The following is a 16,768-nucleotide window of genomic DNA, read 5'->3' on the forward strand; positions in this document are numbered from 1 at the left end:
GCACCACACACTTATGAAGAATATTGTACATATTCTGCAATTTTTGCTCATTGACTTTATTCATACGCCAATTTTGTAAAATGGTACCAGAACCGACCCATTATCTACGTTATCTTAGGTAATGGGGAGTTAGAGTTATTTGCGACACCGTTTCCGATGTGTGAAGCATTTGCTCCCTCAGCTCACACTTGCTACAAAGATAGCAATCATACTTGCATATATCCAAACTCCCACTCTGCCACTATGAGTCAGATGCATTCTCAGCTCTGAAAGGATGATGAATTGAGGGGTGAGATGTGCTGCTTCAGGCACTCTAAAGGTAATTTTAGCAGTTAATTTCTGATCTTGCCTTTACTAGCTGCTGCCGACCTGCAGCGAGCGAGCGGCCGCGGCGGCTCTCGCTGCTTTGATTAAAATCAAAGGGACAGTTTATTTATAGTGAAGCGAAGAGGGCACAAATGAAGACGCACGACGTGCACAGACTCACCAACACCGCGCTCTTCAGCTCCCGGGAACATGTGCTGTCCTTATATCCCTAAATGCATAAATGAGACGGACACGTAGATGATTTTAAATACAAGGACCAAAAAAACAGCAAGTAGAAATGTATAATAGCAACACTGTACATCCATAGGGCTGCTGACACTAGCAGATTATTTGATTTTGTGTTAGAGACTGATGTTAAATAAAGATAGAAATCACAACATACTGCTTTGGGGTCTGATTTCGTACTGTTCTCCTGTTTTTTTGAGTCTAACTCTTCAGAAAAGCACCTGCTGTGCGCCTCCTTTAAATTATTTATCTTGCTCCGCCACACGGGACGCTGCTATTACAGGAGCTATTGACGAAAACATTTCATGACAAAACACAGTTAGTTTAGACAAGAACTCTGAAATACATTTATTCACACATGAACTGATTTTAATTACAGAATTTAACTTATGTGACATATTTTAGATCTTTCCCCAGTTTCAATATTATTTTCCCCCCAGTATAAATATCTCTATGTACTAAAGAAAGGACAACAAAGAAAAGAAGGAGCAAACCTAGAATTCATTCGGAAAGATTCAGATGAAGTCCAACATCTGTAAAGTCACAAATGTTTTTGTTTTGCCAGATGCTGCGCTCTGGTCTGCGCATGTCCCGAAACTATACAACAGTATGAATAATGTATTGGATATGACTTATTTCACAGTGTATCTTTAGATGTGCACACACACACGCACACACCTTCACACACAACCAACCCCCCCCACACACACACACGCACACACACACACACACACACACACACACACACACACACACACTCATGCACACACAAACAGTAAAGACCATTAAATCAAGCCAGGGGTCCACATCTGTCGAACGCTCCCGGTGGTGAGGACAAGATGTGCGATGTTCATTGACAAAAGCTACTCTTCTAATCTACGTTGGCACCACAGAAAAAACACAAGTTACGAGCCAGGTCAGCCAAAATGTCCACATTTCACCACCGTGACCTTTATTCGTGACCTTTAATGGGTCTCTGACGTCTTTTGTGCCTTATTTTGGAGACTTTCCTGTGCGTTCACGCCGTTTGTCCCGTGTGTTTGTATACGGAGATGCTGGAGGCCGCAGCCTTGTAAAGTTTCACTCCTCCGGCTGAGCGAAGCGGGTAAAAGGCCTGGCTCAACCTCAGTCAGGCCACGGCCACGTAGCATCGAGCTGCGGAACGGAAACCCGCACGGCTTCACGGCGGCGAGAGCAAAGGTGATGAGACGGCGGCTTCTGACGAAGTCCCAATGGAGCCGAGGTGTGAAAAGTCTCCAAGGGGCTGTCGTCCGCGGATGAGATGAGACGGCAGAAAACAAACGAATATTGGAAAAAACACTATGTACTTCTGTTACTGCTCCTTGCAGGGGTTTTGTCCTATGATTGGGTTGCAGTGAAGATGAACCATGCTGCTCAGCCAAGTCTCTCACTGTGGGGGCTGGAGGGGCTCGGGGATATTTATACTTATTTATTTTGCCGAAGAACAAGCCTGGTTTAAATGTTTGGATCCTCGTTGGTGAATGGACACAATGTTCAGGTGGAGTGATTGGCCTCAGTTCCTTTTTTGTAGCATCGAAGTCAGCAAACCTGTTGAGAAGCGAAAGAGAGGACAGATAAGACCCACATCCCTCCATACGATAGTTAGTCTGCTTGTGGAGCCAATTCAGGAGAACGCAGTTGAAATGAAATGACCTTAATAATAAACAGGTAAACATTTATTCCTCACTCATTTACAACAGTCCAGTGTAAACGACTCCTTTATCCAAAGGGTGCAATTCACCTCCATTGTAATCCTGCAGCTGATGACCTAATTTAGCCGACCCTTTGGTCAAGAAATTCATTTGGATGATAATAGAAGTCTGCCATGAATATGTCACATGGATAAATCCATAAATGTTAATCCATAAATGATTCAGGGTGACAGTGGACAAATGTGACACCCAGGACTGCCCACATAAATCATTCAGACGCTTAAATATGAGTTGGCAAAACCTCACAGAACTGCACAAATTTCCAGGGCTGGCAAATAAATATTTATGACGCCCCCGATTCCCCCTTCCTCCCCGTCCTTGGTAATTGTGCATGATTCATTTTGTTTTCTTGGTGGAAGAGGGAAAATCAATCTTAGAACACTGGCTAGGAGACATAAAGCATGCAGATTCCACACGCCTGTGGTTTTGTGGAATATAAAAGCTTTGCAGATACTCAGTCAATGTTTTCTCCGGAGGAATTCTGTTTCATCGTTACCACATTCCCTTGTTTTTCGGGGGGTAAACAGTAAACATAACCTGCCTGTGGAGCGAGGCTAACCTCCTCTTGACTCTTGCTTAGGATTTTAGAAGAATGTAAAGCAGACAACCCCATCCTACAGGTAGGAAACTCTATTTACTGAACAGCTTTTAAAATGTTATAGGAGCTTTGTCAAAAACATCCCAATAAAAGACTGTTGTCTTTTATTGCAATTAAAGAAATTGTGCACTTGAAGCTTTTCAGTTTTGATCGAACATGCGTTTTTTAAAATTTTGATAAGCGTCTTTGTCTTTTTCTTCCTTTTTCATCCAAGTGTCTCCATCATGGGAAACGGTGGATTCCATTGGTTCGTGCCCAAGTTCTGTATGATTGTTCTTCTGATGTGAAGGCAGAGCGTGATGAATATACACCGGTGGCATTTCTGTTCAGCTGAGAATGGAGGCATCAAGTTCCCCTTTAAAACTTACTATTTCTGCAAGACACAGCAATTAAAGTGTTTTTTCTTCCTTGGTTGAATGTCAAAGTGACCTGAACCTTCCGTTAAACACTCTGTATACCAATTACAATAAAACACATCATTAAAAACTCACATTGCTGCTGTTTTTCCCTGGCATCCTACGACGGCTCCTTGGGTAAAGGCTGAAAGGGAAATTAAGGAAAGGTCAGCATCAGACGAACAGGGGGCAAGTCCTCGCTGAGGTTTGAGGCTATTTAAAAGCCCAGATATTCCAATTATATCTAAGGGAAAACAAAAAAAAAGACAAAGGTTATTTAATTCTGGGACAGTTTTTCAACCTATGCCGATGCAGCGTCTCCCTACGAGCAGAAAATACAGCATTGTAAAGTAAAGGCCACCTTCTCGTGCTCATTACCGAGCGAGAGGCCATTTTATGCACACAGAGAAATTTAGAGCACATTAGGTGCAGGACAGGATGATTTGTTTCTCTGTAAACAACAACTTGCCTCCATGCATCCTTAGGAGGACACGTGGAAACACGTTTTCCCCTCGATGGCAGGGAGAAAACAGCTCCCATGCCGTCCTAATATCGGCAAATGGGCCCTTTTTGTGTAGATAATGACTCGGCTAATCATAATCAGGAAGCTAATGATGTGTTTAGCCAATCGGAGGAGTCAAGGCCAGACGGCTGTCTGGCCGGTGCATTGGCATTCCCTGCGGCCGCCCCGGCGTCTCCGCGGCGCACACACACGCTTGGTATTCTGCTGCCCCCCCCCCGACGTCGGCCCGACCCGGCGACTGGCACTCAGGCGGCGCTGTCGAAGAAATGCAGTCCTCTCAAAGCCCCTGATCCATCACGGCTCTCCCGCAGCATGTCATCTAAATGCTAAGTACTCCTGCTGCATCTTTAAATCAAAACAAGCAAAGGCATTGGGGGGGTAAAAGCTTATAAGGGCACAATAGAATCTTTAGAACAAACCCTCTGCTTTTTGATTAGATTCATGTTTGAAGGAGAGGGAACGTAAACCTGGCCGAGAGGCCTCGTTATCCCAGAAAAGGAGACGAGGCGTCGACACACCTGCCCAACAGGTTCCTGCGCACGGAACGCCGCGTGGTTGGATTTCTCGCCAGCAACCGCCTCGAAGGCGCTTTCAACCCTCGGCCATCGATCGCGGCGATCCTTGAAGCCGCCGCAGAGCGCTGAGGTGGCAGCGGCGGCGGCAGGAGCTATTAACTGCTCCTACTAATTAAAAGGGTAACAACAAGGTGAGCGCGGCCCCGCGGGACCGGCCCGTTTGCCCGCCGTGCACGCGGGTAAACAGCGCTCACCACCTCTGGTGTTTACTGTACACAACATCCAAGGACATCAAAGACATATTCATCTCCTGGCACGAGGGATAAGCGAGATCCACAGATAAGGGTTGAGAGAGAGAGAGAGAGAGAGAGAGAGAGAGAGAGCGAGAGCTCACTGATAAAGGCTTTGCTAATTGGTTATGCTGTGCTGCGATTGAAACATTTGGACGCAGCCGCTGAGCTCCGGGTGCACACGCATCATCAGCATCACTTGTAAACACCGAGCGCTGCGCACGAATGATAAAGTTCCACGGTTCACGCGAGGTGCGCTGCTCGCATCTCTGAGCGAGTGCCAGTGGAGATTGGCAGAAATATTAAAGGATTCAATTAGCGTCTTTTCTTATCGCCAACGCGGCATATTTTAGGATCAAAGTATTTTTTTAAGATACTGTATTGCCTCACGCGCCACAAACATAATCCTCAGCACTGCAGGTACGCAGCCGCCCGTTCGCTTGGCGCCCGTGGGAACGAGTCTCACCAGCGGCCGCTCGGCTCCGATCCGTCCCCGGGGTCCCTCCCAACGAGTGGACCCGGTCGGTTTCATCAGCTGGAGGCTCGCAGCTGTTGTTATCAGGCTAACAGACCCAGCGACAGCACGGACCCGCTGAACCCCATGTTCACGGGTAGCGGCGCATCAGACCCGGAGCTTCCTCTCAGGAGCGGCTGCAAAACTTAGCTACAAAGCATCTGTCTGCGTTTAACTGCGGCGGCAGGGGTCGTTACGCAGACAACGCGGAAAATAAGGGATTTCAAAGGCGTGAGTGGAGGAGAACGACAGCGTAAAGAGACACATGTTGTCAGTTTGCCGCCATGAGAGACTGTCAGGCAGCTTCAATGCTAAAAACTCACGTTTGATGAATACTTTTTCAAATGAATCATTGCTGAAGGCTGTAATATTATTAGTACAAACAACTTATTAAACCTGAATAAGAAGTGGATCCAGAAGTCAAACGAGGCCTTGTTGTTGTCGAGTGCGCTTTAACGCGTCCGCGCCGCTGACACATTTTCTGTATCACTGTGTTAAAATGTGGCCTGTGGCTTTGACAGTTTCATTCAAGGCAAAGCTCTGGAGACGCACTGAGGTACGGCGCTTCAAAGCCCGGCGATGGCAGCGCTTCAAATAGGAGGGGGGGCCGCGTTCGGTCCCCGACCCTGGCAGACAACAGGGGGGGCAGCGAACGCCTCAGCAAAGCGGGGAAACAAAGGGACTAATAGACGATGACAGGAAAACAAACAAAGCAAAGCCACGTGTTGCTGGCTTCAACCCGTGAATGCAAATCAAAGACAATGTTAGTGACTGTACTGTATGTAACCACGGCAGCCGCTTCAATAACCCAACGCCTCGGAGGACACAGGTGGAAGAGTCTGAGCATCACAATCAATCAAACCTATTTCAATATATTTTCCGCATGAGTCTTCAGACTGATGACGGCGCCACAACAAAGAGATGATGAGGCCAGTGCATCTTTCTTGCCTCCGCTTGATGAATAGGCGACGCGTATGGAAACTGAAACCAAGCGCGTGACCCCCCCCCCCACGCGCGTTGTTTGCACGTCGCGTGCGGATCCGACGTCAGTCATTTGTTTCGAGGGCAGCGCGGCCGACGTAAAGCGCGTTATCCCCGGGGACGCCGGGACGCGCTGTCAGATAAAATACGAGCGGCGACGTCTGCAGACGCCTGGAGGTGAGCCAGCGCATCACACAACGCAAAGGCCCGACTCCCGCTGCTTTGTCTGCGGCGCAGCGGGCGTCAAAGTGGCGCAACCGAGCCGCCAGAGTGAATGTTAATTAAAAATCCGCTTCAATTATTCTCCGGGTCGTCTCCTGGTGCACACGGCTGTAAAAAAGGAAAATGTCTTTTCTGTCTGCTTCAACCAAACACGTTAAATTAGCACTGTGAGTCTCACAGCGACCGTGCGTTTCGTCGACGCAAACGCTCCTCTAATGACTTCCAGGCCTGATTTCCCCGCTAATATTTCACCGCCGCTTTAAGAGCACGGCTATTTATAACGCATCCTTTTACTCGGGCCACATCCTTCAGAGACTTCGTTGCTATTAGAGTAACAACCTACTTTACTTCTTTCATTACGCGTTTTACTTCAACCAAATTAATGCCGCTGGCCTCAGAGGCGCGGCGTCTAATGGAAGCGGCGTCGCCATCGGAGACCACCTTAATCTGAAGATGGCGTCCCGCTGAGAATACGGATCCGTCCGCGTTAGATCCGGAAAACAGCTACGTGACCAACCCCGCCTGAGAGGACGAGGAGAAACCGGATTCAGAACACGAATCAACCGAAAAAGCAAATGATTTAAATTCAGTTATGGAGAATACGCGTGTGACTTGTAAAAACAGTGTCAGCAGCGTTTCTAATGGCCAGTTGACGGCAGGATGCGGCTCATTAGGAGTCTGCCGCTGTTGACGCGGGCTGTGACCATGACAACGCACACGCGAAGCCTCCGCGGCGGAGGCGCGAGCGCGTGTTACGTAACGACAGGGCAACGAGATCATCTCCCCGCTTCTTTCACAAGAGGTGGATGTTTTTATAGCCGGACGTTAACGTTTCTATCGATGAGGCGCCGCGAAGACACTTTTTCTGCCTTTGAACAACGTGTCTGAATGTTTTCTCCTCAAACTCAGGTTTCACGCCATTTTCACGTTGGGGTTTCTTCCTCCTACGTGCAGGACTTTGCGCTGCGTGGCATCGTTTCAAACTAACCGACTATGGCGCCCTCATGTTTACAGAAACACTGGCAGGACTACACACACTCCACTAGTTTTATTTTTTAATTTTTTATTTTTTTTGCTGGAACAAAGAGCACATCGCTGGAGGAGGGCCACCAAAGCAGAAAAAAGGAGGCTGCTAGAAAATGTGATGCAAGTCTCTCTGACCTACTAGGTCGTGCCGTGTGTGTGTGTGTGTGTGTGTGTGTTGTTCATTTTGCATCTCCCCTTCATTTGGCAAAAACCGCCCAAGTGCAGCTGGCCTGCTTCTCTCCAGGCCACACACTAGCTGAGCAGTGGCATTTGTTGTGTGGGAGTAGGAGGCTTTTTTTCCTCCTAGCTACCGCTGAGCATTGTCTGAGGGATGGGGTGCAGTTGTAATACGTGCCAATCACAGGGTCTGAGTGCCTGCATTAGAAAATGCAGGCTCTTTCTGTTTAGTGAAGTGAGCCCTGAGCATCGTATCTGGAACGTCCCGCTCCAAACCGGCGTTTCCGACAGGCGTGGCTCTTAATTGGAGCCCGGCGCCTCGTTAGCGAGCGCCGATAATGGCGCCCGGCGGCGCTCTCGGCAGAGCTCGTGCCACGCGGGGAGCGAGCGGTGCAATCTCGCGATCCTCCCGCTTCCCTGAAATCAGGAAAATAATTTCACCCTCCCAAATTTTGTCTGTCGAATTTTCCACCCGAGGGCCATTTTCACCCTCCGTACATTCACGCGCTCCTCACCTGGCAAATCGCATCCACAGCCTCCGTCGGAGTGTATGAATCCGAGCCCCCCCCTCTCTCACCTCCACCGCATTGCACTTTCCACCTCGGAGAATATCATATGTGGACCTTTCAGTGTCTCACTAGTGAAGACAAATTGCCAGCTTGTTTGGGGGGGCCTCCAGAGAGTGATTCATATTAATGGCGAGCTGGCAGTGGAGAGTGGGCTGCATATTCAAACCCCATTAGCAGGTGAGGCTGGAGTGTGTGACCTGGCAGAGCCACCGTGAGATGCACACACAGGTGGGTGAGCGTCTAAGCAGCCGCACGTCTACATGAACGTCACCTCCTCAACACACGTTGGCGTTGCGATCGAAGCCCAGCAACACAGAAATAAAAAGTTGATTTCTTTTCAACGTATGTGCTTAAAACCCAGAAAAAAAACTGGATAAATGACAACGTAATTTGAATATTGGATGAGTTTGTATAGTCATTTTTTTAAATGGATTAAGTTTGGTCTTGGTGGTTCATTAAATCATTAAAGAAATTAAATCTGCATCTTAGAGGAATAAAAGCTGCGTCTGAAGAGACATGTGAGAGTCCACGATGAATAGAAACTAATTACTAATTAAAAGTTGTGAGTTTTGTGCTAAAAAAATAATTATTGTTGCTCACTTCATATTTGAGAGGTCAGCCTTTTACTGAATCCAGCGTTATGCATGAGGCGAGTGGAAGAACAGCGTCTCGTCTCCTGCAATTGTTGGATTTAAAGCTGATCCCTGTATGATTGTTATTCATTGTGGTTCAAGCTGGTTTTATATTTTTCATCAGTAAAAATGTGTATTTCACTTTCTTTTCTTACTTTAGAGTTTTGATTTCTCACAGGATACGTGCATTTATATAGTCTTTGTCATAGAAGCAAAAAAAAAAAAAAAAAAAAAACGGCACTGCAAAAACGTGTCTTACTTTCAGGCACGATGCCTGAAAAACAAGAGGCAGGAAGTCAACAAGCAAATGTGTTTAAGTGGTACTAGACAAACATTACTGGCCTCTGCAGCCAGAGGTTCACATCCACTGCACTCCAAGCCAACAAATGCATTTATCAGACCAACATCCAGCGTTCAGCGTGGGTTTCACACGTTCGCTGCTGCTTTTCCAGATGAGCCAGATGTTCTCCATCGTCCCTCCGGTTGCTGCGAAGCAACCAGGACCATTTGTCCCTTTTCTTTCAGCAGCTTTCTTTCACCTCCACCTACTGTACTGTTCTTCAATCCAGTCCACCGCTGCGGGAATAATGACTGCAGCCATTGTCAGCTTTGACAAACCCACATTGTTACACTGATTGCTAATTATGTGAACGTGAAGACAGATTCTCTCACAATTAAAACTCCCACACCTCACTCTGCTTCTCACAGACATCTGCACACAGATGTGGACGGACAGAGCTTGGCCAGCTCTCTCTCTCTCTCTCTCTCTCATGCGTCTCGCTCGCCCTGCTCCAGCCTAATCAATCCTCCTCATTGATTTCACATATTCATTCATCTTGCAAAATGTTCTTTACTCCCATTCAGGTCCTACAACAAATACCCCTGCTGCCAAAGCCTTGCCTTAAAAAAAAAAAAAAAAAAAACAGCTGCATCGCTTGTGATTAGCTCCTGCAGTAAATCCCTCCTCAGTGACAGCTAATTGTAAAAATGTGGCCCGGACGCATAATTTGCCTTTTTCGCTAATGTATGTACAAAAGCAAAACACTAACCTAAGTGTGCTGTCAGTGTAGATCACAGCTCGGCGGGAATGCGTGCGTAAAATGCGTCGCTGCTGCCGAGGGCTGCTGGACGGAGGCGGTGGAGGAGCGGGCGAGCGAGGCGGGGAGACAGCAGGAGAGAGAGAAATCACACGACCCAGTCACAGGTTGACCTTTAGCCTGTACCTGGTGATGAGGACAACAGTCTCTCCCACTCGGCCCTTCTTGTCATCTCTTGCTGACATCAACATGTTGTATTGTGCAGTTTCACATGGTCTGTCTGTGTGAGTTACATCCTCCTCATTCCTTTAGCCTCTCTCTCGCTCTCTCGCTCGCTCTGTGGCACATTCATACCTGAGGCAGATATCTGCGTATTTGCTGCTGTTTGAACTGAGCTGGTCTTTTTAATTCAGCTGTTCTAGACAAGAGATTTCCAAAGTACATGGTCGGCGCTGAAATACTGCTGAGGAATGATGCTGCATTTGCAGATGATGAGGTCAAAACAGAGAGAGAATGAAAGAAAATAAAAGCACAGCAACCGGTAGCAAATAAACACTAAGTGGAGAAAATGTAAATTGAAAAGCTGAATCTGTGACGTCTGACCCTTTGTACCAGCTGGTCTTTTAACAACGAGAACAGAGAACTCCCCATTTTCCAGTGAGCACAGAGCTGCATAGCAGAAACTGCCAAATGGTCCAGTATAATGTGAACTCGAGAGCAAATAGAGACGTGTATCCATGGCGACAGGTTCACAGACTAGATAAACCGTAATGGTTCCCTGCTATAATAATATGTGAACCAGCCAAAAAGTTCATTTTTACTTAAACAGAGAAGACAAGGAGTTTGTGCCTCCTGTGTTTCCTTTCACTGTTGAATCAAAGCAGACTTAATGGCCGCCCGGTCGCGCTGCAGCATTGGCAGCTCTGGGGCGTTGGATGCATGTGGCTCCGCAAGAGCGGCCTGCAGGACCAGATGCCACCATATTGAGGACTTAAAAAATTCAGCATGCTTTGTGTTCATTTACATCTCTGGGAAAGTCAGGGAGAGGTCACAGAGTTGGGGGCATTCAAAGTAGTTCCAATTAGAATTCAGCGTTATAGTGTTTTCACTATGAGATGTATCAAGCAGTTTTTTTCCAGATAGAATGAAGAACAATAAAACAAGGTTTTTGCCAATTTAATGGGATGCCGGCAAAGAGGCACTTATAATGCAGCTTTTAGACATCCTTCTTATTGGCTGCAGAGCAGACAACAGCTGTGGGTCAGAGGCAATGATGGTGGCCATGTTCACATGTGAATGCGTCCTGAAGTTACCATCAGCGTCCAGAGGAGACTGTAACTGGAACACTGGGGCTGTAATCAAATGTCCCCCTTCCTGGGAACCAAGGAAGGAAGGCAGCGTCTTACCGTCACGGTCTTGATGCGACCGCTGCCCCGGGTGCAGGTCCAGCCGGATCGGTTGAACAACAGGCTGCAGACCTCCGACTCCAGGCAAGGAGACATCTCGCACCACTGGCGGCTCCGCACGATTCGAGCTGCGCGGTGAGAAAATATGAGCCAGAAGGAAGTTATTGTCACTGATATTTGCATCTGCTAATGCAAAGAATCTGACATAACTGCAGAATGATACATTTTTCCCGTTGCCAGCTTCACAAAGGGTTTTCAGGTAATTTCAGATACATGATTCTAGTTCAAATAGAATGTATTGGGCTACTGTGGCATTTGATGTATTCTTCTTTAAGATCTAAACAGAACCAGTGCTGACTTTTATAAATTTGGTATGAATTCTGTCTGTGTCGTTCTAGGCTAGACATCATTTATTTTGTACTGCGTCAAGTACTAATACTCTTTACTCTTTGGTCACTGTCACTTTTCCTACCAACAGAACACTCGAGCTTGAACCAGTGCAAAATAAAGGGGACCGAGTCTTGAGCAATGTGATGTGAATAAGATCATATTAATAAGATACAGGCAGATATTTAAGCTTATAAATATCAGGAAATTATTATTTATATATAATTATTATATTTAGTGGATCACTGAACACAGCAAAAAGTCAATAATTGTCAACGAGCTGAAGTTCTTCTAAAGTTATTGTCTCTCCCGCCGCATGTCACCAAATTAGCATTCGCCTGCAGTCGACGCTGATAAGCGCTGATTGTTCTTTACACAGGGCGCCGAGGCAACCCTGAAAGGTTATCAGCCCTCCACGGACCCGGCCGGGCCGCGGCTCCTGCCTACCCACAATCCCTCAGGGCGGCACCCCGCGGAGCGAGGCAACGCGCTCGGTAAATCGAAAGCGGGGAACTACAATTGGCTGAATGTCCATGGGAGAGGCGAGGGCGGGCGGCGCCGAGCGGGGGAGCGGGGGGAGGTGAGGAGAAGGGAGGCCGGGTGACATTTCGCTGTGAGATATTCCTGGGCCGGGCCTTGTTAACAGTCTGAAATTGGTCTTTGGAGTGTCAGGCCCCAACTGCTGCTCTGCAACAAAGATCTGTCATCGTGTGGTATTTATCAAGCTGGCTGAGCAGCACCCTCATGTATGTACCCCCCCCCCACACACACACACACAGTTACTGCTGTGTGGATATAAAGCCATTCTCCCTCAGCAAATACCAGCTACTGTTGACACTGGGAGAGGAGCTGTATTTTTAGTCTGCCGTCCGGGTGTTGTCAGGGAGCTAGGAGCTACAGCGGGGGAGAAAACCGTGCAGGCCCGTCCTCCCGTTGAGCAAGCTGAGGAAAATAATAATGTCCTGCAACTAGACTCGGAGACAAACCAGTCACTTTGTCTGTTCTTTGAGCGTCGAGTCCTCGGTGACCTTCTCCTGACGCCGCGCCGCCGTGAATGCTCATCCCCGCCGCCGCCCGTCAGCGCCACAAAGCGCGGCCTTTTCAGCCCACCCGGGTGCATCACGGGCCCGGCGAAGCTCAATTTCCATCAACCCGCGCAGAGCCGCGGCTTCGCTGAAAGAAGTGCGTTCCTCTGTCAATGCGTCCGCCACAGTGTGACTTGATCTACAATGACTGGATGAATCCCCTCCGCTATGAGCTGCACGCCGCAGTCGCGCCACACACGTGCTGCAACTTCGCCGTCATCGCCGCATCTCTCCCCCAGCGTCCACGCTCACTTCGCATCACCCATAGCTGCTTCATCCTTGTGTTTGTGCGACAGCAACGACCTGCAGCCGCAGATCAGCTGAAGCAGTCGCCGTGCGGGTCCGAGGAGAGGGCCCGACGCCTGGGCGGTCCCGACCCGTCCAGCCGCTGCTGGAGTCCCCACAGTGACTGTGAACGCGGGGCCAGAGTCGTCAGCTGCCAGGCCCCCCTCCCCCCCCCACCGGGGTTCAGCTCTGGACCTCCAGCTAGATCACGCGTTAGACCATCTGTCCCCCCCCCCCACCCCGGCCCATCGCAGCGCTGGCAGCCAGGACTCGGGGCCGCACGGGAGGCACAGCGGTGACTCTTGAACCAGACGCGCCGCTCGTCTGATGAAACCCTGCCCCCGCACGAGTAGAAGATGACATGAAATTTTTAGTAAAGCCACAGGCGGCTCATTTAACATGCATTCAGACGGGGGACGACAAGCAGAAAAAGGATGCTTCTTAAAGGCAGAGACGGCTCCCTGCATGGAAGCAGGCCTCTCCTCTGTGTTTACTAATGCTGCTAATAGCGCTCCTCCCTTTGTTGGGTGTCCAGCAGGATCAGACACTGCAGCCACTGTAGCTCAGCTGCTTTGTAGCACTGCACCAACAGACTTTTAAAGGCTTTCTGGCTGATATTAATTACGTTTCAACGGCGCAGCAGATTTTTCAGCCCTCTGTCCAACCTGCTAGCACAGACTCCATGGTCGCTCATTTGTGATTATGACAACAGAGGAAAAAAAAATCCAACGCTGAACTCATTTAAATGCAGCCAAGCAACAAACGGCTCCAGTCTCTGTCACAAACTGTAATTTGTGGAGCAAGTTGCTTTTCCTGTTGCAGTTTCCTCAGGCTTGTTCTCAAAATAATACTTTTAATGAAAATGCTTGATTAGATACTGTATCTAAACTGATTCAGTCGTCCATTAGTAATATTTGCTTCTGTCTCTTCCTGCTGATTTAAAGATGCTTCTTATTACAAACACTGCAAGACATTTTCCAAATATTCCAGATTAACTTGTTTTGTTGCAACAAAGAGACAAAACAAAACACGACATTACAAAAATATAAATTATTCAGTTTTGTTGTGTTTCAGATTGTATACTAAAAGCTTCAGGGGAGCTATAGAGTATAATTCAAAAAACTTATAAAGACAAAAAGGTAAATAGTGATGAGCTTGCAAGAAGAACAACTAAAACAGAAATATCCTAAAATATGCTCCTGAAATCCTGGCTCTCATATACGACTGCTCCGTTTGTGTCAATAAACAGTCCGGTGGGTGTGAAAGCAGAAGTTTGCAGGCAGCATATAAACAGCCTGCAGACTCTTATCACGGCGGCCATCGAGCTCCGTGCGATTACAGCGAGATGTGGTGGCATGGCAACGAGGGGGGGGGGCGGTCAGGGAGCAGATTAGACTGAGAGCAAGGAGAAAAGCGTATAATCCTCCCGTGTATGACGTGCCGACCGAACCTGCGGCCGAGGAAGGCGCCCGGAAAAGAACCCGACTCGCTGAACGCGCGCGGCGTTTCCCGGGTGAAAAACGCAAATTAGAAATAGCAGATCCGCCGCGACCCGACGAGCAGACGACGCGGACGCCATCTGGGCCGATCAGTGGGAAGCGGCTCACGTAGAATGAACGTGACTCACCGCGGGGCCTAGGTAAGCCTGTTGGTATGTCATCACGGATGTGCGGATGCCAGCCGGATGGGGAGGGAGATAACGCTACGTCTTCAGCTGTTTCCTTCCAGGCACCGGCTGCAGACTTGTAGATTTAAAAAGTCTTGGATTTGACAGGGAACGGCGAATCAAGTCAAATCCCCAATCCCTGATAAAAGGAATCCTCTACATTGTGCTTTCCAAATATACGGCACTGTGAGAGGTTAAACATGAATAAACATGATCACTGCAGCACGGAAAACAAAAGTCGCGATCACGCGTGTGCACCGGAGTCTGTTTCTCGCCACCGGGAGGAATTCAAAATGGTGGAAAATCTAATCTGACGTAAACCGATGGTCCTTGAAGGAGGCTTGTAATGTAAGCATCACTGTGTATCCGTCAAAACCTGCGGTGAGGAAGCGGATGTGTATTAAAGTTTCACTTCTGATTTATGAGCCGTCACTGGAGCTGGCGGTGGGAAAAGCTCCCAATGAAGACGCGTCGTCTCGGCGAGTCTCATTAAAATCCCAGTCAGCTGCACCTGCTGGAGACGGGCTGATCTGTTGCCGCCCACTCGCTTCATCCAGACTTCAGAAAGGTCAGGGAGAGAGGCGAGTCAGCTAAACTGCAGCGTCTACAAACTAGGTTTAGCCTTAGTGTTCGTTTTGTCCCAAAAGATACACAAACAAAAGTAAAACTGCCTGTAGCTCCCTTTGTACAGACCAGAGGAAGAGGAGGAGACTTCCACTCAGTCTGTATCATTGCACTGTGTGAAGAGGGTCGTAATATGGAACCGGACCGCGTCTAAGGTCCAATAAACTGAACTGCCTCCATAAATGCGCCTCGGCTGCCGGTGGGACGCGTTCTGGTGCTGGTCAACATCAGCAGAGAGGTGAGATGCTGCCTTTGAGTCAGCTATTAGCTATTACGATGGGCCCGGACTCTGGTTCAGGAGGCGTTTGCTGCGCTGTGTCTGTTTAAGCGAGCGAGTCGGTCGCTCACAATAACTGAATCTTTTTTGGGTTTCTTTTCTTGCCAGCGAGTGTGAAGAGAGGCTGTTTACTGCACCTGGGTCCTTTTCTAGCGTCTAGCGTTGTTGCCCGCGACAACAGTGGATGGACTGTGCGGAACAGATTGCGAAGTTTTTTGTTGTCGCTGGCACTGATTCATCTGTGAAAGACAACTTTAGAAAAACACTTGATTATTTCCAGATATAGCACAGGTCCTTTAAGCGTCCACGGTGCGTTCACTGTCTCGGAGCCTTTTTAATGCAAATGCAGACTCCGGAAAAGGCCAGGAAATCACACCGGCAATCGCTTCCTCACATCTCTGCCGTTTCTAATGTAAGCTTCTTACCTTAGATTCGTTAGGAGACGTGACTGTGGGACTGAGCTTTCCCTCAATACACCTGAACCAGAGACGCTGTCGGTCCGGTGGATATCAGCACCGTCTGTCCTTACAGAACTCATCAAATGTAGACAAAGTAATCACTTCCAATAAGTCGATCCCTGCTGTTTCTGACAGACAGTTCACTCTGGGGTCTCGAGGGATTGCTCACCTCATCTCAGTGACTATGGTTTCAGGGCTGTGGAGGGTCGGGAAACAACACCGATTTTCAACAGACCTTTTTTTCTTTGATCTTTAAAGATGGGCAGGAGAAATAATTGATTTTTTTTTTCCCCTGTGAAAAAGGAAAAGCGCTGTCATTGCAGATGCGCCGCGAACCTGCAGCGGGAGGATTCGATGGAATATGGTGACTGTGCAATATTAAAGCGGCCTTTGCCAAACAACACGTTTGCCTGCATCGCAGAGGCCGCGAGGTTCTTCTTCTCCTCTCGCCACATGTCGCCCCCCAGTCTAATTCGGTGCGTGCCTGTCCATTAATGCGGCTGCAGCGATTCACAAAGACGCTGCGTTGAAAGTCATATTCAAATGTCACTTGGTCGGACTTAGCAAGTGACAAAGGAACCCATTCAGACACAAATCCGACGTGTTCAGGTGCTGAAGATTAATGGAAAGGGGTCCGCGTCTGAAAGTGGCCTTAATTCGCGTCAGACTCCAGACGCCAAAAGGCTGAGAGCGATGACATCACACCAGCCTGCGTAAAAACTAAACGTCTCAAAATTCGAGTAATTCAGTCCGGGCGCCGCGGGGGAACGAGCTCCGTTAAACTGATTCCGAGGACGGAGCTCTTGTCGCAGTAAA

The 16,768-nt window shown here is 48.4% G+C and overlaps 1 protein-coding gene across 3 annotated transcripts in view; it reads right to left on the bottom strand.

Annotated features, from left to right (window-relative positions):
- Window positions 1-871: 871 nt before the first annotated feature.
- The window catches only part of tafa5l (TAFA chemokine like family member 5, like), a 28,851-nt gene continuing 12,954 nt past the window's right edge, over window positions 872-16,768 (bottom strand). Inside the window, exons 3-6 of one of the 3 annotated variants that reach the window (XR_003786432.3) lie at window positions 11,171-11,298; window positions 9,777-9,848; window positions 3,375-3,423; window positions 872-2,121 (exon numbers count right to left, since the gene is read on the bottom strand). Coding sequence is in view for 2 of the 3 variants with exons in the window: in XM_029156448.3 (XP_029012281.1) it covers window positions 3,400-3,423; window positions 11,171-11,298 (152 nt within the window). In the remaining variant the exon portion in view is untranslated. Of the gene's footprint in view, window positions 2,122-3,374; window positions 3,523-9,776; window positions 9,849-11,170; window positions 11,299-16,768 lie in introns of those variants that run through there. The other 2 variants (XM_029156448.3, XM_055510357.1) reach the window with 2 other exon arrangements.

The sequence above is a fragment of the Betta splendens genome, chromosome 7, assembly GCF_900634795.4.
Source record: "Betta splendens chromosome 7, fBetSpl5.4, whole genome shotgun sequence".
In the NCBI taxonomy this organism is placed as follows: domain Eukaryota; kingdom Metazoa; phylum Chordata; class Actinopteri; order Anabantiformes; family Osphronemidae; genus Betta; species Betta splendens.